The following is a 27,655-nucleotide window of genomic DNA, read 5'->3' as shown; positions in this document are numbered from 1 at the left end:
AGTGGAAAAACATCGGGGGTGGCAGAGCGACTGAGCCGGTGTGTTGAGGAATCACAAGACCGTGCTTGTGTGCAGAACCTGGCAGCAGAAAAGACTTACAACAACCTTGACATCACAGTGACCCAGGCCCTCAAGCATCGCTCCCAATACTTCGAAGGAGTCATGAAGTGCCATAAAATGGAAACAATGGAGACCATTGTGGACAGAATTGTGAAAGCAGAAGTAAGTTTTCGACCTTTTCCTTAAATAGAGACCTCCGCTCTACGCGTTGTGCGTCACGGTTCTGTAGCGTCCACAAGTAGCATGCGACCCAGGATGTCTTGATTTAAAAACAAATATATATAATAAAATAAAAAATCCACCCATGAGAAGTGTGTTCAAGAGAATCAGTTTCTTGAGTCACAGTTGAGTGGTCTCGAAAATGAATCTTGGCGCCGACGCTCCTGTGTGTGTTGAGTTTGCATGTTCTCCCTGTGTTTGTGTTTTGATTCTGTTTATCCTCTGGATGGAGTCCTTGAACACCTTCTGTATTTTCCACCCGCGTGTCAATCAGGTGCATCGGTTGGTGGTGGTGGACGAGCGTTCCAGCATCGAGGGCATCGTCTCCCTGTCGGACATCCTCCAGGCCCTGGTGCTCAGCCCAGCAGGTATAGACGCTCAGCGTAGCTAACCGCACCTCCTCTCGGTCCCGGACATAGCACCCCATCCCCCACCCCGAGCTCTCTCCTCTCCTGCCCCGCCCTCTCACTTGCTCCCAGGTAGGAAGCGTCCACGCCGCCTCTCAAGCCGGCTGTGTGGGGGCATGTCGCTGGATGCTTGTGTGTGTGTGTGTGTGTAAATCGTCACGCTCAAGTGTGTGTAGTTTATGGTGTCAGCGTGACCATTTTGTTTTTCTGCCAAAGCAAGATCGCAACAATCGCTATCAAACAGTGCTACGGGTAGCTGAGGTTGATGGTCAGTAGATAGCGATTGCGCCTCATTTGATTTCATCGTAATTCGCGCATGTTTTGAAGAACACGACGGGACGAAGGATGGATGAAGCTGTCACCTACCAACTCTCCCACTCGGTTGTCAATTCGAGCAGAGGAAACACGGGGCTCCTTTTTTAAAGTAGACATATGCTTTTCCCCCCACAATTTAAAACAGTTCCCAGATGTTTTATGAACACTTTACACAGCCTATTTCCCGTTACGCTAAAAATTAGCTGGTGAATACGGATTTTGGCTTTGACAGGGCCGTCGCCCCCGTGAGGGGATGTGGCTTTACGTATCTGCACGATAGTGTTTCAGACACTGTTGTCAGGCTGCATCTTGAAAGTGGCGCTGGATCTTCGTTCTTCGTACATCCTAGAGGATCGTGCCATGGGCGGAGAAAGTGCAAAAGGGCTTGCTCAAAGGCACATTGTCAGAAATAGTCCAAGACCAAAAGATTTCCTTGCTTGTTCAATTTCACACCTGATGGGTGGGCATCCACTTCAGAGACTCACTTATTTGTACACAAGTAATTCAAAAGTCTATAATCCATAATGCTGTATGTCCCCTTGATGTTCTTGCACCCCCTACAAAAGGTACTTCTTATTTCAAAATGAAGTGTCGACCAAGTTAACGAAACCACATAAAATGTTTTTCTCTCCAGATTTTATTTTGTAGTAATGTATAACGAAGACGTGTTGGAGTAAAAGTGGGCATTTTATTTCGGAAATGTAGCGGATAAAAGTGAAAGTTGCCAGAAAAAAAAAAAGTAATAATGACGTAATGTACAGATGTGTGAAAAATCTACTTAAGTGCAGTAAAGTTTTTGCACTCTTTTACATTACAAGACTGCCGTTGAACATCGGAGCGAGTTAATGACCGTGAGTAGCGTAATAAAAAACAACACCACCGAAGGTCTAATTCATGTTGCGGTTAGGTGAGTGCACCAGTACAGAAGGGTCCATTGTCGCTTGTTTCTCGCAGACGTTGAACTTGGACAAGTTCATGTAGGAACAAGTGACGCGCTTACGTCGACGTGCACGCTGCTCTGCTACACCGTGTGGTTTGTACGAATGCAGCTTCAGTGTGAATTATGTGCAGTCGGAAGCATTGGCTCACAGCGTGGTCACGGTGTTTACGCACAAATGCAAACGATGATTTCATTAAGCATTTCATTAAATCCCTAAAACGGATTACTATATTACCACAATAAATATGAACTCCAATGTGTCACTCTTACCGTACGTCTCCTATGTTCTCCTCAGACGGCTGCAAGGAGGAGAACCTGCCCGGGTGAGAGGAAGCCTCAGCTTAAAGAGGAGACGTGGTGAGAGCTAAAAACAAACAAAGCAAAAAACAAAACAAAAAAAACCTTCGAAAGCAAAAGCAAGCTGATGCAACGTAGAAACCAAAGAGGTAGTGAGCACTGAGGACTGCGCTTGTTGATTGTACTGTATGTTGATTGTTCGCATCAGACCAGTACGTGTACATACAATATGCTGTGTACATATCCATGTATGAATATAAATATTATCAAAGCACACCATTCTCGTCGCCTTGCCGGGGAATGGTGGACCAGATCAGACGGGTTTGAAAATTGTTGAGTGGTTGGTTTAACTTGTCAGAATTTTGTCACACCGAAGGTTAAAAAGAAAACGGAATTAAAAAACAAAAAAAGGTCCAGCTTTAGAGATACTTACATAATAAGAATAATAATTTCACACTCTTGTGATTCCAGTTAAGAAGAGATTTTTCTTTCCAGGTCGTTTTCATGTCAGCAATGTTGAGAAACGCGTGAGGATATAACATTAGTGCAGTCAGCATTAATTTTGACAAATAAGAAGCATCATCCCAATCTTCAAATATTTTTTTTAGGTTTATTTTCTGTTTTGGATAAAAATAAAAAAAGTAACATGATTTGAAAAGATTGTATTTCTTGCAAGTAGTGGCCACAGGTGCTTAGGTGCAGATCAGAGGAGGAATCCATTAGTCGGGAGCTTGTCATTTAGACATATTCCAAAAATATTACCGCTCCACGCACAACATCGTGGAGCGACCACAGTCGTGCTAATCGTTATTATTGAAGACGGCGTCTTCGCAGAACATAAGCTCTGCTTTAATACTGCGCTGGTTACAACATGCGTCTCCACCTCACTTAATTCATCTGATAAACCGTTCACATGCATGGGTAGGTGCTGCTGTTTTGGTTAGGAAAAAGAGTTAAAAAGGGCTCAGCGGTTCTCTCTCGTTCTAAAATCTGTGTGTCAACAACAACATATACGAGGTAGCTCCAGTTGTTACCGGTTTTGTTTGAGGAAGCCGTCAGTTTCTTTGAAGTGGATGAGGCACATTGGGACACGCAGTCGATTTGCGAGACGGGCCACTATTGGAGGAAATGCGTGTCATGCTTTTCATTATGACTGAAGTGCATTTTCATTTTTTTCGAGGAAGATGATGTTAACAAAAGAAGCATGACCGCAGCTGGACATGTAGCTCATCTCCCCGATGGACTGTAAATAGGATTATTCTTTTTTCTTTTCTTTTTTTGGTCACAGAAAGCTTTATTTTTTTATGAGCACGGCATTAAAGAGACTGCTGTTTTCTGTTTTTGCTTTTTTTGTAAATATACTGCTGGATCCACATGTACAGCAGTATGAATGTTCTTTTGCTGTTGTTTTTTTTTTTCTATTTTTCTGCCTGCGGAAAAATAAAAGACACTGAATGTATGTTAAACTCGGTTATTTGTTTTTATTTTGTCTATATATACTTTTATTCGGGTCCTTTTTGTGTGTGTTAAGCGGGGTGCACGCATACGATAGTCGGGCAAAATTTCTGTCATTTCTTTCCCCCCCCCCCCGACTCCCGATCAATGTTAGCAAAGGCCTGATCATCAGATTTCTTTAAAAGATTATCTTGAGTGATTATCTATGGCAAGGGTGTCAAACTCATTTTTGTCACGGGCCACATCGCAGTTATGAGAAGACTGTAAAAACATGTTTTTCAACTATTACATTTCATTTCCAAGGGGTATTGGTAACAAAACAATGCTTGCAAATATCTCAATGGTATTACACTAGAAACACAATTAGCGATTTTTGATTTGCTTTCGCGGGCCACTTAAAGTGATGTGGTGGGCCGGATCTGGCCCCCGGGCCACCAGTTGGACACCCGTGATCTATGGTGTGGTGCGTGATATTTTTTCTGTACGATCTGCTCTGAAAACGGTCTGGGCCGACAATCATAAGTGTTAAATGTTTAATATTTGTGATGGAAAGAGATGAAAGCTGGTTTTGTTGAGTGTTTGTATAATATCGCTCACTTTCTGTCACTGACCACAATAAAAAAAAAATATATATATATATATTGTATTCATTTTCTTATTTGATATGGACATCACAATAACATTGGGCGATCCAAATGCATTGCTTGGTGTTTTAGCACCAAGTGCTAGTTCTCGACACTTGTCCACGGAAGCTTTTTAAAAAGGTAGCTAGAATATAAGAAGGTAGAAAAATAACCGATATATGCATGTATGCTTGTTGAAAATCAGTGTCGTGGTAAGTACTGTAGTTTCATTGTTAAACATCGAAATCAGTCATGGGGGAAGGATAAGAATTTTAGTGGCGCTGAATAATGCAGTCAAGGAGGGAGCATCATTTCCTCATGTTAGGGCACATTTTTCACTGTGAGTAAGTTCCAAAACCGTAGCGCTTGATCGCTTTGGCACTTCATTTGAAGATATTTCCGATTTGTGTCAGAATAACGAGTCAGCTGCTTGAGCATCTCTCCACTTTGGAGTAACATCTTGTGCTTAACGATGAAGTGACGACGAAACGGTGGCGGCCTCGTGAGCTTTTCTCGTCAACTGTAAGAAAAAGGACCGCTGGCCGGTCTACCGGGATTTTAGTTGTACTAACTAGAAGCCTAACACAAAGGCACACTGCAATGGCCGGCACTAGTGACTCTTGTTCCATCAAAACTTGAACTTTTCTATTTTCCTTTGGGATCGTAGTGTTCACTCGCAGATAGCATTTTGTAAAATCTTAACAGGATGCTGAAAAGACAATGACAACCAGAAATCGAGACCCTAATAGCAGTGTTTGTTTTATATTTTATATATAATGGATGTAAGGTTCATCCGTAATATGTTTTCATGGCGTTCCCGGACATGCCTTTTTTGGCCTTGGGGCAATTAAAGAATTCACATGCTGGGCAGACACGACCCAGTGTTTGAACCCGGGAAGACCACACGGTGGCGCTGTAGCACACTTGAAAACGTGCTTGGGTGGTGCAGTCCAATCCCATCATTGCAGAAGAGCTAATGAATTGACTGCCCGTCTGCTTGGATATTCCCATCTCCGTGCTTGTGAGATGTGCGATCTCACTACTCACTGCGCATGTTTGATGTGTGCTTGGGAAAACGTCCGTTTCAGCAGGAAGTTTTCGGCGTGTCAATGAGGCGGCGGGACCGTGAGTGGATGTGATGGACTTCCAAATGAGGGAAGCGAGCTGGCCCAGACTGATTGTGCTTTGATCTCGCAACCCTCCCCTGCGGTAGCCCAGTGCTGGGATGGCCTCCTCCTGCTACACCTTGTAGCCCCCGAGCAGGAGAGGCATGAGGGCCTCCTCCATCCTTCTTCGCCATCCCCACTCAGGCCGGAGTGGCTTTTGAAAATCCACAGGCTAATTTAAAATTCCCCCTCAGAGCATCTCATGCATTTTCTATGCACGGTGAAAGGCGGGATTGCCCAAATGAACTCCTCGTCCGCCGCTAGCCTTCTCACTTTCTCCCCCCTCTTTCAACATTAGTTTTACTGCATCATGCTTTTCACAAATTCCACTGAGCTGCTGCCTTTGAAGGCGTGTGTGATCAGAGGAGAGGAGAGGAGAGGAGGGGGGGGCAAAAACCTGGCCGCAGGGCTTATTTTTTATTTTTTTTGGCGCTTATGTTTTGTGGCGGATGGGAGTCAGTCTGGCAAGTGCAGTGTTCGGGGGCAGCTTTGATGTGTGCCGGCTTGGGCGAGGCTCACAGTCACGCACAACTCCGCCCAAACGTCACTTGAACGACACGTTACGCATTGTCTTCACGACTGTCTGTGACTTTCTTTTGTCGAACGAGTACACGTTACACACCCTGTGTGACTTCTGAAATTGGCCCTCTTTTAGGGTTCTGTCTACTGCAAGTCAGCAAGTGGAAACCCCGCCTCGTATTCTGCTTGGCCAGTGGTGAGTCTCGTCTTTGTTCCCATGACAACCGCGGCCAGCACCTGAGCGTTGGACTGGAGTGACTTCCACGTGTGGGAAGTGCCCATAAAGATGGTAAAATAATTTTCACTTGTGGAGCACTTGACACGAAACACAAATACTTCCACTTTCTCCACCGCGCCAAAACGTTTGCCGAGCAATCGTATGTGTGTTCCTTGTCAGGAGTAAACTCCTGTGAGCAGATTTGCATTCAATGAAATTGTAAAGTGCGATTGAACATTGTGGTGATTAAACATCCAACATTTCATTCATTTTTTTTTTTTTGTTTTCCAGTAAACTTCAACTGGGAGTGACAAACACTTGAAGCAGCACGTTTTGCCTCTTTTTTTATGGAGAATGGTGGAAGTGATGTTATACGATAGCCTCTCAATTTTGACCGCGAGATTAAACAAGCCCTAAAGTAGACTTGATGGTTTACACTTCTGGATCATATCCACGGGGTTGTTCACTGTACCTGCATTCCGCAACTCAATGCAGCGCTGCTCACCTCTTGACAGACTGTGGCCGTCCGTCACAGTGGGGCTAAATTTATGATGAGAGTTAGTGTACCATTGCTACTGAAATGTCTGACAAAAAGAAAAATTCACAAAAAAATGAGACTCAACAAGCAGACTTGGCGGCTACTCGACAAAGTGTTTTTTTTATTAGGAACGATGGGATCCCCTAGCTTATCGTGGATTATAGCAGTAAACAACAGAAAACACATTTCACTTTCTTTTTTTTTTTTTTTCCTCTTTAAGTGCTACAGGTTTGCGATTATAGGTGTAAAACAGTACAGCAACCATAGTGCCTACATTCTTATATGCACAAGGAATATATTTCAACAATTAAAAATACAGTTGTATTGCTGATATAGCTGTGGCTGCTTTTTTGCATTGTGGCCTGCTCCCTACACGCAAACGCGCACGCACACAGCGGGAGATGATGTCGTGGACGTAAATGAACCATTTACAGCATGAAGCGGATTATAGTACAGTTAACATAGACAATTTAAATTAAACATGAACACAAATTGACTTTGGTTTGCAGCTATCTAGGACGAGACTGTGGCAGTTTAAGCTGTATACGTGAAATTAACCGTGTAGCAGCCTCAAGCCAATATGGACACTTTAAATTCACTTTTAAAACATTGTGTCGTTACAATAGCAGCCAGAAAATAATGTTGTTACAGTGTTATTTCATAGAAAGAAAGAGGGGGTAAAAAACAGGTTAAAATCACTGACTTTACTGTTAAAAATCTGGTACCTCTCAATAAATAGACAATGTTGTTGTTTTTGTCTTCTATGCATTTCTGATCTATAAATATTGTGAGACATCAGTGTCTTTTCACTCATGCAAAGACTTGAAGATTAAAAAAAAACAAAAAACTGTACACACAAATAATTATGGATCACTTCCAGTTTTTCTGTCAGACTGAAACACAAGACAAACATCAATAAAACATCGATGAGGGGAGGGACTTCTCAGGTTCCAGCACACAGGAACTGCTTTTTTTTTTTTTTTTTTTCCCCCCCCTTTCTTTTCTTTTTTTTTGGGGGGGGGGGGGGGGGGGTGAGGGTGCGGGGTGCGCTGTGATTTTCCAAATTCTCGTGGTAGAAGTCACTACTGGGCAGGGTACAAACATACCGTTAACACCAAAGATTTTCCCCACTTCCGGTGAAATCAACACCAAGGCCTGATTATCATATGTCTCTCAATGATTATCTTAAGCGATTATCCTGTGGCGTGGGGTGTGTTAAGAGCGATATTTCCTCCCCAACCTGCTCATGAAAATGGTCAGAGACAATCATAAATGTTGAACCTGCTCAGTATTTATGATCGCGTGTGCAGTTGCTGCGTTTTACAGTGTAGCACACACTCAGGAGCAGTAAGCGCAGCCCTGTGTTGGGTCTCTCACATTAAAAACAACAAAACCTTATATTTGTGTACCCTGCTTTGGGCACGGCAGCAGCTGGAGCGCACGAGTATGTGTGCGCTACTGCTACACAGGTGGAAAGCAACAACAACAACAACAAAAACACAGAACATGTCATGAAGTTGGCGATGACTTCTTTTTACACCAGGAATGAATGCTGCTTTGCTAATTCCCCTCCTCAAAATGCTAAATTGCCTCATCTGCTTCTCCTTTTGTGCTCGATTCAACGTGCTTCTCCCTCCTTTTCTTCACTGTCGCACTTTTTTTTTTTTTTTTTGTATCCTCCAAACGTTTCATTTCTCTGTGCTTGAACGTTTTGGAGCCAAAATTCCACTCGCAGAACTTTTGAACATCCAGCTGAGAGAGTGCATTATATGGACACAAGTATTGGGACACATGTCTTAATCATATGTACATATACACGAAAGGTCAAAAGTATGAGAACACCCCAGTTTTTTTTCAAGCTTATTAGTAATGGAGTTCAATTTCTCATTTTACTCTGAAATGAAATCACAGAACAAATAAATTATTTGATTTACAAAAAATATCATGGAATCAGTCTACAAACAAAAATGTATTCTAAACCTTTGACTCAATGTAGCAGCCGCCTTTGGCAAATTCAATAACTGAACACAATTGCGACATTATCTCTAAAATGGAAATCAAGTATTCGTCAAAGTTTAGTACCGGTCAAAGTTTTTCAACGCGGCAATTTTGTGTAGTTACATTTGCGACATTGCGACGCTGTTCACCCGTTATTCAAATTATAAATTGCAACAAAACTAGTGACCGACGAAAACTACTCGCCCAAGTCGAGTGTGTCCCCATTGAAGTCCCACGTACCAAATGCACGTCCCGCCACTGCTTAAAACATGGCCTGTACAGTTAATATTTACATTTTTTAAATGTTATGAAGGGGCAGTTTGACCCAGGAACAGATTATTACTCTCTACGTGATTTCCATTGGAGAAAATTGGATTGCGTTCAATCTTTGAGGTTCCACCGTATTGCGGGTTCCTGTAGGTGTCCCAATACTTATGTCTGCACAGTGTACAGTATCTCACACACGTACACGATTACAAAGCCGGTCCATTATACATTCTGAGCAGCTGTTCTTCACAGGAAGTCGTTTTGATGGGTGGCTGCCGAGGGAGGGGGCGCAAGGGGGTAACCGGAGTCCACGCTTCAAATGGGGTCCTCCACCCTAACAAGCAGGGGCACCGCAGTCGTTCATCCCGTCGTCTCGTCTCCCACTTGACACATGCAACTACTGTCTACGCTAACACAAGGTTCATGCTTACTACTAGCAGAGAAGCAGGCGGCTTTGGGAAAGCAGAAAAGAAGAATCTTCCATTGTCCTCGGTGTTGTCAATGTGATGACGTGCACGCCGCCATCACTTAGTGTGTCTTTACTGGTGGTGGTGGTGGAGGTGGTGGAGGGGTTGTGAACTCAAGGAGGACAAGGCGGGTTACTTCTGCGTAAGGTAGGCGCCGATGGTGAGGCTCGCCGCCCCGAGCGCGGCCAGGCTGAAGACGGTCTTGATGGAGGGCCACGAGCAGTTGAAGACCGAGTCCCTCTGACGGCCGTACAGCTCCACAAAAGCATCCTGCGCACAACAAAACCACCACTTGCCCTCATTAGTTTGTCAATTATTGCACGCCACACTGATACCTCGGCTTTCTTTTCTCATAAAAAAAAAAATAGATATCTTACTGAGTGAATTTATCTTATTTCTAGTGAAAACATCTTATTGTACTCCTTTGGCTTTTTCCAAAGCTTTCAAAAAGATCTTATTTAAAAAATATTATGAAGTCCGTTCATACTAACTACATTGGCAGGGACAAAATGTTGTTGTTTTTTTTTTTTTTTTGCTTGTTTTGAGAAGGTAATTGTTTCCAGTGTCGGCACACCTGGACAGACTAATAATATCTAATGCAGTAATGGAGATATATTTCTATTCATAAAATCTTTTTTTTTTTAAGCTAATGTCAACAATATGTATATTTATGTAACCAGGAAAAACTCACTGAGATTAAAAATATCTTTTTCAAGACAGTCCTGACCAAGACCAGCAGTGGCACAGTTTAAAAAAAAAAAAAAACGTTAGAAATCAAGTCACATATACAAGAAAATGTGAAATAAAGTATTTCAATCTTTCAAATGCATAAAGACACAAAAATCAGACAGAACATCCACAAACAGATGTGCCCGCCTCCCTGTTTTCCACCAATGTCTTGAAAACATCCAAGGAGACCTGATCATGACGATTCAAGCCTTTTTGTCAAGCCTTCCAGGAAAAGGGGGCAGCAACCAGCAACCTTTTTTAGACGGTAAAAAAAATAAATAAATAAAAAAAACATCCTGGGAATGAAGATGATAGATTCCAGAGTTCCTGTGGCTGATGAAGGTCGGAAGGTAGAATTGCCTCATAAACAAGAATATACCAATGTTTTAGTCTACGTTTAGACAAGGACGACCGACCAATGCGACCACATCACGAACAGTGACGCGTGCGACATTTAAAGTTGGCGACGGACCTCAGAGCCCCATGATACGCAGTATCCAGAGCAAATAAACTCCGGGAGGAGGCACGCATGCATCCATGTAACGTCACCGTCATCCCAGACGTAAAAAATAGCAGCAAAGCGGCCTCTTTCTGGATTCAAAACAAAGGCGGGATTGGATCCTGAAAGAAAAACCCACTTTCAGTTTCAACCTTTACCAACGGTTGAATATGAGTGAATGAGAGAGATTCATCAGTCATCTGTGAACCTTGAAAACGTGGCAATTGGGTCGAGGTTCTTTTGCTTAGCCTTAGCGTTTGAGAACAACACGACTTTTAACTTTTAAATCATTCAAGTTCTGCTGAATAGAACTAAAACCCAGTCGTAATTGGGCGAGGGCACTACAACACTCATCATCTCTTGCATATGCATATAAATGATTGATTTTAGATGTTAATTGGGTTTGATTATGCAATATTGTTACATATTATGCCATATTTGGCAACAGATTGAGGTGCTGCTGAACCTCTATTTACATATTCCAGTGCCAAAAGTAAACTTTATTTAGGAGATTACAAATCCTACTTCGTGGGATGCGAAATGTCGGCACAAAGTGACATAGCCATCCATCAAAAACAGTCTCGTTATGTCTGGACCAAAGTGCACGGCCCTCAATAGAGTCATGTGAATAAACATTCGACAGCAAAACATTTTCCCAGAAGACTTCACAACGCAGTGGGAGTGAGTTTGGAAAAAAAGGAAAAAAAAAACTGGCAAAACAAAACCACAATTATGCATGAGTGCAATTCACAGGAGATAAACACACAAAAAAAATGTTTTTTTTTCTTTTTTTTTTTTTTTTTTTAAATGTAAATTCCTCTCAGCACACCCTTCAGTATGGGTGGTGTTGTTATTGCACCCATGCTGCCAGCAGAACCATTACGCTTCACACACTCGCCCACACACATCCTAGGACACCACACACACACACACACACACACACACACACACACACACTCTTGACAAACACGGGAATCACCCAAAAAAATAGCCAACTCTTCTAGCAGATGGTGGATTTTTGTGGAATTATGGTACTTCAAGCACAACAAATAGTCAAGTGTTTTCAAAGACGTCTGTTCCACAAAGAAATGTGCCTGAGAGAAAATGCCATCAGTGTGTGTGTGACACAAATTTATATATACACACACACACACACACATCTGTTGACGCATACTGACGGCAGCAACAGCTGGACAGGAAGTCACGCTGCTAAAGCGAGCGTCGAGCAGCACATCAGCTTGAAGGAAACAGGAATGCAGCTGACTTGCTTGGGAGAACTCAACGTTCGATTCCCAAACTCACGGCTAACTGTCTGATTTCCCTCATGGGGCCTTGCTTTAAATGTATGCTGACCTCAGCGTGAACCGCGAGCGACGGATGCCCTTCATTCCCGACAGTGTTGTGACGAGTCCTAACGCGGGTCGTATGATTCTTGTTGAACGCATTAGTAATTGTTTACTCTCACTCACGCCGGATTTCAACTTGGATGCCGAAAGACGCTGTCGCCGAAAACAAAAACCTCAATTCCGGCCCGTAATGGTGGTATCACACAATATCATAGCAAAACCTAGATACCACGCAAATATGACCCTTAGTGGCTGTAAGCGATACATGCTTTTATTATTTTTATTGTGATTATTATATACAAAATATATAATAACGTATATGACAATATATATAAAAAAATTTCCCAATAGTCTTTTGTCTTCGTTTCATCGTGTGTATCTTCATGGTCCAGCTTCCAGTCGTTTTAAAAAAATGTTTCGTCCAATCAGATTTCAGCTGCCGTGTGTTGCCATGTCAATGTAATCTGCCCTCTGTGTGTTCAGAATCGCCATTGCTCCTTGAAGCACTATGAACAGTGGTTGTCTGTCTTAACCAATCAGATGTCATATTCACTCCTCTTACGTCATTCGCCGCTTTCATTGCACAGCCTCTCTCACAGGTCTCTCTTGCCGTACCCTGCATTTCCTCGTCTTCTGATTGGTTGAATTTACCGTCCTCTGATTGGTTGACCCTTGTCCTGCAGCTAATTCAATGGGATTTATTGGGTTTGGTGCAGGTGCCTTAAAGACTGACAAATATCGGACATGATTAAGAATACATTTTCAAAGCGGACTTTTCTAGAAAAACTGGACATTTTGAGGACAGGGCTGCTGGCTTGTTTGAACCCTGAAAAGGGTTTATTCGCTTCACTTGTACAGCAGCAACAACTTGCTAGTTGTGACTGCTAGCTAGCTAGCTAGCTCTGACAACCAAACACAACTGTGATCTTTGGTGAGTACGATGTATTTTATTTCAAGTTTTCATGCTTTTATCATGTTTTTAGAAGTTAGAACTAAAATATTGCAGTGTAGAGGTTTGCGGGTTTTTTTGCGAGGTGATGTTGGATGATAAATGCTTAATGTTTCTTGCTTTAGTCATAATGTTATAACATTCTCAAATGTATACTTGAACACCCCTCTCTTTCTGTCTGTAATGCCATGCACAATTTAGTGTTTTTGTACAATATTTTGTGATGTGATAGTGGCGGTATTAAGATGTGGATTTTTGACACTTTCAGCCCCCACTGAATGCTGAGAATCAAGCATGAACTTACTTGCTGTTGTACTGTGGATCTCTATAAAATGTTTTGAATGCTGAGGAACAAGCATTCATACTAATTCTGTTGTTGCAACAAAACCAAGTTAGTGTATGAGTGCTTGAATCTCAGCATTCACACAAAATGAAGATGAGTGTAGCACAGCGTTTTGTTGCGACTAATGCTGAGAATCATACATTGTTACAAAATGCTGTGCTACGTTTATGGAACAAAAGACTATAAAAAGGCAACGTCTATTATTAAGCGCTTTGGGGAGACACAAGTATTTCCTGTTTCCCCCTCCCCCTACCCCCTTCCTGTCCCATGGCATTCCCGAGGCCGGGGGGTAGGAGGAGTGTGTGGGGGGGGCTGGAGGTGGTCTCTCTCTGAGTGTCACACAAGTGGAAGTATCAGCAGTTTGTTCATACTCGGGGCCTCGGGTGCCAAAACAGTCGCCACTTGTGAAACCCCACGGCATTTCCTCAGTTAACACTGAAGCCTTTTGAGCAGTTTTATTTTGAACACAGCCCTCGTCATCTTCTTCTTCTACTCCCTCCTCCTCCTGGTCTCCAGGATGCGGGTATTAATTAGAGAACAAGCTGCTCCAGTCCGACCTCCAGCTAAGGGGAATGTTTCGCTTGGCAAAACACAGACCTCCAGCTCGTTCCCTCTCTCTCGCTCACCTCTTAGCGCAAAAATGACATCTCAATGGTGTCATGTGAGGGTCGATGATACTAGCTCATGACGCGTGTCCTCGACGCAACCCAGACGGACCGCACAGATTATCCTGCATTCCCATCGGAAACACAAGACAGCCAATTACAGTAAGAGTCTGCCAGGAGCTCTGATGGATGTTAAAAAGAATCCCATGAGGGCAGGGGCGGTAATAACTCCACAGTCAGTCGGGGAGGAGGAAGAGGAGGTATGGTGTTGGTTGCTGATACTGGAGGCTTGTCAGGTGGATGTCATGAGACTTAAGCATGCTTCACTTTTCCCTCCTGGAGCCTTTGACCCGCTTTGTTCAGAGCAAGTGAACAATCATGTGACTTGGTGGAAAGACAAACTTTCACGTTCACCTCTGCCAAACACTTAAAATTAAGTTTATTATTTTATATAAATATTGACTTTCTACTGCATTCTAATCAATATTTACATTTTGTTAATAGTGTTTAGTAATTTTTTTATGAATGTAAAAAGCTGTAAAATAAAAAAATAAATAAAGCAATACAGCAGGGCTGTAGCGGTCTTCCGCCGCAAAATGATAGCACCCAGTAGTTGCCGCAAACTGCAAAAAAACGTGAGGCATTGAACGCATCAGTCTAACAAACAACAACAATTGAGGAGACTGTCGGACTCCTGTTGTGGTTCACAGTCATTTTATTCAAGTGGTGACTGACAGTCGCAAGCAAATGGACCGTCGCAGCAAAGTGTGTCGTACTGTAGCGTCTATATCCAAGGTATTGATAGTGTTTTTGAATATCTTTACCGATTGTTTTTATTTTTTTTCCAAATGTCAGCTAGCCCACATAATGCCTGGATCAGACTACAAGACAAATTTGGTCTTTCCCGATTGCACTACGTCAGACTATTGCCATCAAATCTTGCCGTTTCTCGGACAGACAGTGGCAACACTACACAACATTTATTCCGATAGCACCGTATCCCGTCTTTCACGATCACTGGGCTTTATCTTGTCAAATCAAACGCTGTCGGAGAGGGGGAAGCAGAAAACGTGTCACCGGTCAACGCGACCGGATACACTTGTTACCATGGCGACAACAATGCACCGTGCCAATGTATTGTTTCTGTGTGTGAGTGTGGGGGGACAAAATGAGAAGAAATGTTTGGGGGACAAACTGAGGAAAAACGTGTAGTGTTCGCCACTGGTGCTCGGGAGAGAACGTTCATTCAAGGATTGACAGAGGTATGTTCACTTACTTTTAATACGATACGGCTCGCAAGCAGGCAACAAAATGTTATGTAGCCTAGCAAGCTAGTGCTAGCACATACGGTTGTACATGGCAGCATTCTGTGGAATCATGCTCTAAAGCTTTGGTAAACATTGGTTTGTACGCATTAATAAAGGTTGACAACGGCGCGCAAGTAGGTTGACAACGGCAAGCACGGGAGGCGATTCACCGGTCATAATACCCAATTCTCTTGGTCGACGTCAAGGTGCGCTGTCGGAGAGTTGTCATTGGTATGTCACATTACATGGAAGATATCCAAAATAATCTAACTTTCTGGACTTTTCATTTTGACGTCATGGGGCTATCGTAGGGCCAAATCGCTACACTACAATAACTTTTGTCGTTCCTGACAAAATATGCCTGGCCCGATCTGGGAAATCGGCTGCGATAGCTAATCGGGTCAATATTGGGGTTAAAATCCTGTAGTCTGATCTAGCCATAAATCTCTTTCCCCAAACCAGACATCCGCTGTAGTACCAAGACTGACCTGTGAGAGGCAGCACAGTGCCAAAGGGCATCCACACTCATTGAAAATACAAAGAGGAAAGAGTAGTTCGAGTAGTAGTTGTAGGGGCAAAGTTGTCAGTGCATTCCGTGTGTGGACGGCAAGAAAACCAAAAGAACAAGGATTTTGGCACATTGTCCTTCATAAGGTTGCACACAACACTGGAAAATTACAACAAGGCAACTGGGAATAACCATTCACAGGTAAAAATATTTTTGGGGTCCTTTTTTCAAATGTTCTGCATTAATAGCACACGCTTTGGCATTGACAAAAAAAATGTAAACCTCATTAAAATTAGCAAGTTACAACTTAATTTCAATGTCCTTGCATTGCCTTTGATGGGAACGTTGCCTCTGCCAACATGACCGCCACGTGGACACGTTGGGTAGCCGGGCAGCTAAAGAGTGCTGGCTTATCGCGTCTGCTCTTCTTATCTGTGAGGCTAACTGTTAGCTCATCTGGTAACTGGTATCACTCATGACGCCACGTCCCCCTTCAAGGGACACGTCAACCCACAACTACGTTTCCATACTGTGTGACTTTACGTGGTCTTTTGTGTCATTATGTTTTATATTTCAAAATAGGGCTGCATGATGTTGGATAGGAAATATAGTAGGTGTGCAATCGTTTGATCTTTTGCGCATGTCCAAACAGGTCCCCCTGCTGGTCACTTTTAATATTAAAGCTGAATAACAATGCTACAGCACACCAACATCGCAGCAGACCCTGTGACTACTGGGCACAAATACATCGCGATGACGATGTTCAAACAAAATATCGTGCAGCCCTATTTCACAATACAGTGGTATTTTTCTTTATTACAAACATAAATATGTGAATAAGTGAATTTTTCAGTGAATGGCCGAGAACAGGTTCTACTGAAAAAATGTGAACAGGTGAAATTGTGACTAGTGAAACACTAATGGGAGGGGGTTCACAATAAGAGCGGTAAGATCACACTTTTATTTTTTTTATTTTTTTCCTCATGTGTGGGGTCGCACATGTTAAAAGTCAGTTGAAATGCTAAAAATCAGTGTGTGTGTGTCTTTTAAATCAACAGGGGAACCTCATAATTTCCAAGTCCTTCCAAACACAGCCCCTGCCTTCCTACTTATTGTCTCTTTCCTCTTGAAGTGACCTCCATTATGGAAATGTGAGACTTTGAGGAATCCTAATAAGGCAGCTGGCAACAGGACGACACACACACATAAAGTTGAGAAGGGGCACAAACAGCAGCATTTATCACAACCGCAATCGAGTGTATAAACTTCACATTCATCTCTAGCCCGCAGCAAACCATCTGCCTTTGACAGCAGGTGTGCACCTGGGAAATAAAATCCGGTTAACAGTTCTCTGAGGTATTCTTTTTGGGGAGGGGGATCAATGGCTTTTAAAAGGTCACAGGAGCGAGGGTTGCCAGGTTGGCTCTCGGCACACGCGGGAACCCTCAGAGAGATGCTACATTGGAGGATTTTGGGAGGGCCGGGTACGGATCAGCCGCCTCAGTGTCATGGTTACCTCGTTCATTTGCTTTTCCCATCAGCGGGCTGCCTCACATTTGCTTTTCGCAAAATTTTGGACCTCCTCCCGCAAGAGGCCTTGTTAGGACAATAAATGAGTCATCTTGACCACAACACACAACAAGCCTCACACACTTTGTGTGTGTGTGTGTGTGTGTGTGTGTGTGTGTGTGTGTGTGTGTGTGTGTGTGTGTGTGTGTGTGTCTGTACGTTCTGGTAATTGCAGGCCGGCCAACAGGGCAGAGAGAGGGATGTGGGCTAAAGTTCAGCTCGTAATTAAAGGAACCCGCCGTGGATCGCCTGTATTAAACACTGTTTATTTCCAAAGCATTCTCACATAATTTGAAATCTTGCACACTACGGTCATTGGCACGCTTTGATTTCCTCATGAGCTTCCAGCGGACTTCTCCTTGGCTAATTAAAGTCAAACAAAAAGCCCAAATGCAGGAGTCAAGGGAGGGTAAATTGATAGAAAAAAAAAAAAGAGATGCAAGCAAGACATTTAGGTCCCGTGTAATAAATCTGTGTTGATCCGGATATACACACACAGGCCTTTGGTAATGCCTAGCCAATGGGCTATGAATTATAATGCTACTAAGGAAAATGTATGATAAAATACCATATATAGTGGAACATCTGAGATTTTCAAAATTTTCCCCATTAAAAATAATGCAAATAATTTGTTCCTGGGTAAAACATTTAATCTAAAATGAAGTAGCCAAAGTTACGTTTATCTTAGCTTCATGTAACTGCCGTCTTTTGGAGTAAATATGGCAAAAGGCCATGAAGTTAAAATAATTTAATAATAATACAGTAAATTTTACACTATAAATGAATATAATTTTTAATAATTACTTAAAAATAATAAAATGATTTTGAGCACAAGATAGTTCCGGTTAATATTCACGTAAAAACCAGTGAAACAACAAAATGGTTCATGAAATAAAGTTAACTAGTGTAAAATGTAAAAAGCACCAACACACTTCAGTTTGATACTCTGAATGTAAGTTGACTTACTTCACGACACCGCGTGACATCTTTTGGAATGAAGCTCGCACGAAAGCCATACAAAAAGCAGAATCCTTGAAGTGAAGGCCACATGAAGTACGCTGCGGTACTAGCAAGGTTTGTGCTAGTATTGTTGAAGAACCTTGTGACGAAAATTACAATTTATATGATATCAGGACAATTTAGAGCATAGGTGTCAAACTCGAGGCCCTCGGCCCTGTGCCGGCTCTCCCTTCCATTTTATGTGGCAAAAGCTTAACCACCATTTTCCCCGACTTATTATCAAAACGTATTTATTATGATATTGACAAGGATATTGACAAGCAGGGGCAATGATGCGGCGATAATTAAGGTTCTCACACAAGACATTAGGTGAGCGACAAGTGTAACTGCCTCGTGCTTTCGACGCACAATTGATAAACACAGTGCAGCTTCTGGCTAACTGACGCAAGGGCTAGCAGTATGTTTTTTTTTTTTTCAGAAAGTAAATATCAGTATTGCCCAAAAAAAAAAAAAAAATGTACTAAAAACTTCCAGCAGCTTTTAAACCGCTTCTCCCGGTTTCTTCAGATGAAGCCAAAGCAATAACAAATGTAATTATTCGTGTTTTTAGTGTTACCTTTGGGCTTGTGTGCATCTTTTTTGCCCTAAAAACAAGACAAACTATTGATGTTGCACTTTCCTAAGAAGCAAGGATTTAAGGTGTTGATGTTTCATTTTGTCATTAAATGTGTTCCTGGTTTACACCAGACAATAGGAGTTTGTTTTGCAGTTTCTTCCCTGACCGTAGCCAACGTCATCTTCAAACCAGACCGCACCGTGATTTTTGGTGTACCGTTAGACGCTGAGCGATTTATACATTCATGTGGTTTCCCCGTTGCAAAGCAGCCCGCTGACAGCAAGCAGAACTGCGTGTTCGATTGTTTTCAGTGTTCTAGCTCACTGTTCAAACCTAATCATGCACGTACACGTGCTCACTGAAATCTTTAAGTACACTATGGATGCACCTCCTGCAGGCACAATGGCAAGACAGAAAGTAACCTTGCAGCAAGGTGGACTTCAATCGTGGGTGTCCCCTGTGTGAGATCCATTGACCCGCTGCCAAAAAACGAGATGACCGAGGCGTTTGTGCTGGTGCTAATTAGCTGGGCTTATTCCCCCGTATATAGCAGGGTCACTGTTTATTTTTCATTACTGCCCAAAAAAAAGGCAAAATGTACAAATAATTATAAATTAATACATCTAAATTGTCCATAGGTGTGAATGGTTGTCTAATGTGCCCTGTGACTGGCCTTTCATCCCAAGACAGCTGCGATAAGCTCCAGCTCACCCACGACCTTGATGAAGATGAGCACTATAGAAAATGGATGGATGAAGTTAAGTCTGTGTAATGTTCTTATTGAGCTGTCAGGAAATGCGGAACGAGGCGGTAAATATTGGCTGTAAACTATCTGTTAATTAATTTAATTTAAAGCATATTCCACGTGCGGTCTTGCTTGATAAATTTGTCGACAATGTGACAGCTTGTGTGATCAATGAATGAAGTGTGTTGAGTTAATAATGAATGTAAACTTAATTAAAAAAATATCATGTTTAGGAAACAAACACTCATTTAGATTGTAATTGTTGGCTTCAATCGATGGACAAAAATATTTAAAAATGGATCCATTTGGTATTAGTAGAGCTGCGCTTATCAAATGAGGATTAATGGCATTCTATTATGTTCCACAGCCTGTGTGACTACTGTACACGTCCAAGCGGGTTAGTAAACAGACTCTGTCGCAGGGCCGTTCCACTTGTGTCTCCGCCATGTTTTGAAGCTGAACTGTTTCCACGCCGCTCGAAAGCCCGGAGGCTCATCAATATTCAAATGTGCGTCAGCAGCATTTGTGTGTTTACAAAACACACGACGACGCTGTGCACCCCCGTGGGAGTGGAACACGAAACGCCGTCGTGGCGACAGCGCTCGCACGTGCCTGGTGTCATTCTATTGTCTCAATTATCATCGGGTGTCCAGCCTGAGAAACGGTAACCGGGCACGCCACTTGACATGTCTGCTCACCTGCACGTAGAAATGTTTCCGTAGACGAGGTAAAGACATCTGAAACGTCTTTTTTTGTTTGTTTGTTGGCTTGTTTATCTCACACCTTGGATAGCTACAACTTCCATTGAAGGCCTTAATGCCTTATATTGATCCAACATGAAACAGACTACAAGGTGACCTATGGGGCTTTGGCGAGTATTAAGGGATGGATGCAGACTGTGTTTGCTCTCCTGTCACTTGCTCTCCCTCCTCCTCCTTTTCATCATTTACTTTCACACCCTTCAGCATGCAGAGACTATAAATCACCACGCCTCTGAAGCTCACTTTCATTGTTTAAAACAAGGACTTCAAATTTAAAGCCTTAAAGCATCAACGTCAAACTCAAGGCCTGCGGGCCAAATCTGGCCCACCAAATCATTTTATGTGGCCTGCTAATGCAAATTATTGCATCTACTTCATGTTTCTTGGTTAAATCTGAACCATTTTTAATAACGAGATACTGCAAGCATTTTTACAAAGCCCCTTTTTGGAATAAATCTGTCCTCCGTCCATCCATCCGTCTGAGTCTACAGGTATATGAAAGCCTTAAATGTGCATTGATGGACAAGCTGACCAAGGTGAAGTTAGTTGGACATTTAACAGCAGCTCAATAAATGGCTTCTTGGGCGCATCTAAAAGGGGCCGACGTCCGCTACCCTATCACTCGGTCAGAAGAGGAAGTGACTGAGGCGAGTCGGACGGAGAGTCTCGAGCGCTGCGGCGCTCGCTATAAATAACGACGGGCTTCGGCTCTCAGTGCGGCGCCGACAGACCCGATAAAACGAGCCTCATCTCAGCTGCCCGTTTAAAAGACGGAAAAGCGATGCCGAGTCACAGCAAGGCAAATATATCTGGCTTGAGCATTCCTTTGCCAGTAATGCCGCCGTGTCTGCCTCGCCGGTGACTAATGGCTCCCTGGCAAAGACTGTCAGCTGCTGCCATGACGCGCTTGTGGCTTCCATGGAAGCGGCCTTCTGCTGAGAAGCTCTAATGAGTTCCCAGGAATACATCCATGAGTCACTAGAGTGAATGAAAGAAGAATCAGTTTGCCAGTTCATGATCACACACTGGGTAATCTTTCACATTGCTCTAATTCAGTGTTTACAGGAAGCAGAACGCTAGCCATGGAAAGCAATTTGAAAGCTCTGAAGCTGGTTGCGCTTCAGATAGGATTGCCCTGATAGTGAACCGTGACAACAGCCCAGATCATGGATGATGCTCATTTCCTGTCACTCGGGTAGCATTAAAGGACACCGACAGTGTATTGCCTTTTTTTTTCTTCCACATTTTAAAACACACACCAGATGTCTTAAGAGCGTGTCTGTAACATTCTTCTGTTAAAATACACAAAGGATAGAGAATTATAGAACCCTTAACATACACTTTCCACACGCTGGTTGAAATCACTCATTTATTGGGGGAGGTGACATTTGGACATCCAGACTGCAAATGAATGGCACTTACTCAAAGCCACCACTGGTTAATTTTTCTTTTCTTAAAGTTGTCAAGCAATTGTCGAATGCAGCTTACGTTACCATGACAACGGGGGTGGAGCTAGGGCATGCAACGAAACAAGCGGCTTCTCAGCGTTGCAAGCTTTGATTGACTATTTTTCATAAAAGCAACTAGCAAGAAATCTAGTGACTTTTTGTGGTGTGGTTGGAAATTTTCGGGGACTTTGAGACTCACAACTCTGTGTCCACACCACAAATGAATAGCCACCACTAGGTAATTTAACCATACCCCAGTGCCAATACAGATTTGATTGTATTTTCACCAGTGGAGGCAGCACTTCTTCACCAAGCTGTCGAATTGCACTTTGTCAATCAGTGCAGCTGTGTGTTTCATGACATCGGCAAAAACAAATACCTGTGTTACCCACTTTGGCAACTTAGCCGAACATTTGAGTGACTGCCAGTTATCAGACACCGATGCTACTAGCACTGTGGCCTAACTGTAATCTGCGTGAACACTACATTATCTTTTGGCTTTGACATGATAATGCTAGCTGTATTTTTCATCGCTCGACAATGGCAGCTGTAGGTCCCTAGCTGTCAAGTCATGGGCGGAGAAACTCTTTGTGGGGGCAGTTATATCAATTAGCCAAATTGTGTTGTCACAATTCGGTAAAGCTCAGAAGGGCTCGTTTGGAGAGACAGTTTCAGAAATAGGCAACAACGATTTACTTGGTTGTTTAACTTAACACTTGATGGGTGGGCATGCAGAGTGAGACCTCACTAGTTCTTTACAAGCCATTAAAAAGTGATGTTAACATTGTATGTCCTTTTTAAAAGTGACACTTGTTGACCCTTTTACGTCGACACAACTGTAAACTTAACAGGCAGGGGCTGCAAATAGACTGACTACTGAAAGAGGGAAACTGTGTCTAAAGGTTGTATGTTCGTGTGTGCGTGTTGTGTTTGTGCGTATAACGTAGCTGATTGTTCTCAATTTGAAAAGAGAAATAACGTTACTGAGGTTTCTGCTTTTGTCCCTGTGATGCATTCAAGTCCATTGTTGTCTACCAAGTAAAGCAACAAGACTGACATTTTGTTTAAAAGAATCTTTTCAGGGAGTGATTGCCCAACTTTTTTAATGTTTTTTTTTTAATGTTTTTTTTTTTTTTTTTTAAGTTCTCAACAGTTCACTTAGTGTAAAGTCACTTCCTGTGCCGGATGCCCTGGGATGACATCATCGTCTGGTTTAAGCTGGACCGTGGTAGAGCCAAGTACGTTTAAATCTGAGTGTGTAACTGGGGAAAGAGTGCAGGCAGGCCAAACATGGCCTCATACAGCGTAGAGACAAAGCCAGTGAGGGAGGGCTAGAGTTGTTTTAGATGTCGTAACTAAGAGATTTTCTGTTTGTTTGAAAGCATTTACTGAGATCTAGCCCAGAGTAAAGTTGACTCTCCTCAAAAGAAATGCTCGGCCTTTGATGGAATCCCAACTTGGCCCTGTAATTTGGGGAGATTCGCCAAACAAGCGGCGTGTGATGACATCTAAGAGAGAATTCGACATGTCGGAGAATAGAAAGTTGAAGAACATCAAAGTTCCGCCGTCTCGTTCGGTGTCCTCTTTCATCCGGGAGGGGGCTCCTCGCTCGCTGACGAGAACTGGATGTGGTTTCAGGTTTGCACCACTGAGAGAGGCCCCAGTATATGGGAGGGCATAAGGGAGAAGGGACGGGTGGGAGTCATCGGTGGGCGCTGTGAGCAAAGCGCAGCAGAGCAAAGCCAATCCAACATCTCAGATGTTCGATAATGTCACAGAAGACAATTGAGCGTTTGAGGCTCGCGTCCCTCGGGAGCATCTTTGAAGTGGGAACAGAGGAGTCGACGTGCTCTGAAGAAACTCCCACAAAGCCACAGTGAAGGCAGCTCTTATTAACAATCTTTGCAGCCAGCAAGCAGTTCAGTTTGTTACTATTTTACTTTGCTTCCACTGAAAAAAGTTGTCGAGGGGCACCAGTTTTTGATATGGAAGAAATGAGTGAGGCATGCACTACTCTACTTAAGAGGGGCACACACAAACAGGCCTTTGCTGACTTTGGTTGGAAGGGAGGGAAACGCCCAAATTTGGCCCAATTATTGGTATCTGTGTCGCCCATTTCTGGCTTCACAGTGAACAGTGATGTAGCAGTTTAATATATCATCGTTGTCGTCAGTATTATTAAAAATCTCACTCCCATTCTCCTACCCACAAGAATCCATTCCCATCATGGCAGTACTTTCTCAGACTGACATTTAAACTTTGGGTGTATAGAAATGGAAGTTGACACGCCATGTGTTGTTCCACCCCAGGTTGGACTGTTTCTGCCAATCACGAGCTGGATACGACGATGGCCCCAAATGGTAAAAAAAAAAAAAAAAAAAAAGGCTCAATACTGGACTGGTGGACCCAGGCAGAACAAGAGTCCCCAGGTTTGAGGCCTGGCGGGCCTCGCTCCTTGTCAGTGGTTGTGTACATAGAAAAGGAGTAAGTAGTGTAATAAAACACTTTTTTCACAGTAGAATTCATTATGAAAAAATATTTTTTTAAACGTCACAAATGGTATATACTTTTTTTTCAAGCCAGAAGGAAGACACAGGAACAGAATAGATTATTGTTGCTGTTACAGCACACACAAAGCACAAAAAAAAAAAATATATATATATATATATATATATATATATATATATATATATATATATAAAAAAATCACAGTTCACTTTGATGGCCAAGGTATAACAGCGCTTTACCCTTGCACGGATGCTGCATTCCTGAAAACTAGGGAGCTGGAACTTTCCATTCCTACTCGCAAACTTGTGGCAAATTGATTCACCCTGATGATCTCCCATCATGCAACAATGTCAGTGTACGCTGTCAATGTAAAGGTCCATTAAAATTTGGTATCTCATAAACTGTTTGAGAAAGAAATTGGTCCCAAGTCAATCAATTATTTTGCATGAAAGAATGAGGTTTCTAAAAAAGACTAGGTTTGTGTTGTCAGAAAAAAAACACAACTACTGCTAAATCATAATAATTTGTCTGATTGAAACCGACATTAGTCCTTAGCATATGTTTATTTATACAGACCTTGTGTTCAAATCATGCCAGGGGCAGAAAGCAAAGAAGGGAACTTTTCCAGGGATATCAATGAGGTTTTTGTCCTTTTTACCGGACGTCTGGGATTGCACTGAAAATCTCCAGTGGCCCGTACGTGCTGCATGAAAGTCAATAATGTGTAATGTGTACCATTACACTCCTCATCCATACCTTGCCACTTTTTGGCACCCTACTGTTACCCATGTGTATCAATCACAGTGGTAGGGTACCTAAAGGGTGGAGTTTCTGTGTTAGCGTTAAGATCAGAATGTTGAGGTTAAAAAAGCACAGCAGGGAAAGTGAAAAGATGAAATAAGAAGGGGAAGTCATGTTACTCATCATCTCTCATTTCAACTTGTGTCCTCCATAGGGAAGACTATCCACGTTCTTCAGCAGGGTACACATAAAATTATAATTGAGGCAAATTTGAGCATTTTCCACAACTTTTGATAAAAATCTGAAAAAAAAAAGAACAGTTTATTGGATGTCTCTAAGATTATCCTGACGAGCAATAAACACACACTTTTTTCCTCACAGTGTTTGCGGTCTCTCGCATTTAAAAAAATCATGTTTACCCTCCTTCAATTCATCAGCACTCTTCAAAACAATCAGATGACTCCTGCCAATCTCCCCTGAGATCGCTCCTCCCTCCCTTTCTGGATACACCCCCCCCACCCTCGCCCCCCTGCTCTTCAGTCTGGGGAAAAGTTCAATGACCTCTCTCGGGAAACCAGCTGATTTTCATGGAGAGGAATGCCAGGAATGCATTGATGTGGGGAAACAAACAAGTGGTTTTATACGAGCGAGAGGGAGCCAGCCTCGAGATAAGCAAGTCTGCAGTCTTACAGGGGAATTTGTTCCACACATTAGCATGATGTAACTGAACAACTTCATCTAAACATTCTTCAGCGATGAAGCAACTCCATCTGACGCCATTCGTTTCTCTTTTTCGCTTTGGTGCATCTGTGTGAGACACACATCTGTTTGAACTGCGCAAACAGCCTCGTGGTGACCTTCGTCATAGGGAAACAAGCACCCAACAAATGATAATCATAAGTCAACTATTATGACAGCCAAGGTCTGCAGAGGTCCATCATGTGTGGGAGGAAACCTCTTTGCCTGTGTTCTAAATCTCATTAGTTTGGGGCTTCCTGTTGTGGATGCTTCTGTGGACCAAAGGTTAACAACAAGTCAAGCAGGAAAGACACTGTCAAAATACACTTCATGGACAAAAAAAAATATAGTCAAACATAGTCTGAGTGAGACCCCTTACTAGCCAGTGAATCTTTGGAAGAACCTGACTGGACAGTGTATCGTTCACTGCCAAGCCATGGCAACAAGATAATGCTTCAGATAAACTTCATGGAATTTTCAGTGCCATTGTAACACAAGTTTCTGTTTGTTCCATTTGCCCTGATGATGGCATATTGGCTCAGAATGTTCCTTTCCAAAAGGACGTTTAGTGCTATGCGTGTTGATGGTTGGATGAGTCCTTTGCAGTCAGCAGACACATCAGCTGAGAATCAGATGATTGTTGAGTCAGATGACTAAAAACGGGACAACTCGTCTCCTGCTTTCTTTTTTCATCCATCAAGAAATATCTCAACTGTTTGTCCTATTTCACCGTTTCAAATAACCCAGAAAGCTCTCAATTTGACTGTATGATGCAATTGCTTCCCCTCTACTTGGTAAATATCTCATTGTCCATTCCAGAGGGTGCTCTATTTACAAAGGAGTTCTGTCCCTACAGATTTGTACGCTCGTCGGAATGCACCAAAGTCTAAATCACAAACCAACGCAGGATTGAAGTCATCATAATGCAAAATAGTTAACTGCGTGCCATTCGTGACCTTGAAACTTCTTCTGTCGGGACCGAGGTCCATGGAAGTCCATGCGTTTTAACCCAGAATGTTTGTCTTAAGAGTATTACCTTCGGTCCTCCATGAAGTGACTAGATGTTCTCAAATTAAAATTTAAAAAGCAGCAAATGAAGGTCGATGTGCAAGCTAGTTTAATCTTTTCAAATTACGTTGATTAAACGAAGAGAAAGCAGCCCAGTGCTATCAAATGTGAAAGACAAATTAAGCATTTTATAGGTCAATTTGCAGACTTAATTAGAAGATGGTGGTTAGACTCGCCAGCTTCCTCCGCCCTCATCTAGACATGTCGACACGTCCTCTGTACAGCAAAATGACAAATGAATTAAGGCGTTGGAAAAATGTGCAGTGACAGAAAATAGAGACGGCGGCATCCCCACAAGCATTCCTTATTGTCAAAAAAAAAAAAATGCAAATCAAAACAGCTCAGAGTGGAAAAGAAATCAATCTGTCAAGTTCTTCGGTTTCCAATTCTCGCCATTTTCTTTGAAGTGGATGGCAATATTTGAAGTTGCAACGACAGGCGGACAACCAATTAAAATGTGCGCCTTGAGTGAAACTGATGCCCCCCACCCGCCAGTGTGAACCATCAGACAAGGGGATGTGTTCAGGTTTCTGGATTATTCCGATTATTCAAGGCGCTTCAGACATAAGGGGACGTTACAGATGCGCACTCACCAGCCACTACATTATAGTAACTGCAAAAACTGGGCTTAAAAAATTGAGCAAAGTAATGAAATTAGGAATATATTACTTAATGCAAGATAAATTATTTGCCAATAGAACAAGAACATTTGACTTGGCAAGATTTC

The 27,655-nt window shown here is 42.6% G+C and overlaps 2 protein-coding genes and 1 long non-coding RNA gene across 6 annotated transcripts in view; 2 read left to right on the top strand and 1 right to left on the bottom strand.

Moving 5' to 3' along the window:
• The window catches only part of prkag2b (protein kinase, AMP-activated, gamma 2 non-catalytic subunit b), a 32,532-nt gene extending 28,231 nt beyond the window's left edge, over positions 1 to 4,301 (top strand). For all 4 annotated transcript variants that reach the window (XM_061693533.1, XM_061693534.1, XM_061693535.1 and 1 more), the window contains 3 exons: positions 76 to 222; positions 554 to 647; positions 2,237 to 4,301. In XM_061693533.1, the coding sequence (XP_061549517.1) occupies positions 76 to 222; positions 554 to 647; positions 2,237 to 2,268 (273 nt within the window). In that variant the 3' untranslated portion in view covers positions 2,269 to 4,301. The remainder of the gene's footprint in view (positions 1 to 75; positions 223 to 553; positions 648 to 2,236) is intronic.
• A 2,548-nt stretch (positions 4,302 to 6,849) lies between these two features.
• The window catches only part of bcl2b (BCL2 apoptosis regulator b), a 35,936-nt gene continuing 15,130 nt past the window's right edge, over positions 6,850 to 27,655 (bottom strand). The window contains exon 2 of the mRNA XM_061694494.1: positions 6,850 to 9,758. Within this exon, the coding sequence (XP_061550478.1) occupies positions 9,621 to 9,758 (138 nt within the window). The 3' untranslated portion in view covers positions 6,850 to 9,620. The remainder of the gene's footprint in view (positions 9,759 to 27,655) is intronic.
• LOC133411803 (uncharacterized) overlaps positions 12,769 to 27,655 on the top strand; it is a 30,985-nt gene continuing 16,098 nt past the window's right edge. The window contains exon 1 of the long non-coding RNA XR_009769696.1: positions 12,769 to 12,993. This is a non-coding gene — a long non-coding RNA (uncharacterized LOC133411803). The remainder of the gene's footprint in view (positions 12,994 to 27,655) is intronic.

This window comes from Phycodurus eques, chromosome 13 (genome assembly GCF_024500275.1).
Source record: "Phycodurus eques isolate BA_2022a chromosome 13, UOR_Pequ_1.1, whole genome shotgun sequence".
Lineage (NCBI taxonomy): Eukaryota > Metazoa > Chordata > Actinopteri > Syngnathiformes > Syngnathidae > Phycodurus > Phycodurus eques.
Note: the sequence above shows the minus strand (reverse complement) of the source record. Positions and strands in the feature narration are given on the sequence as shown.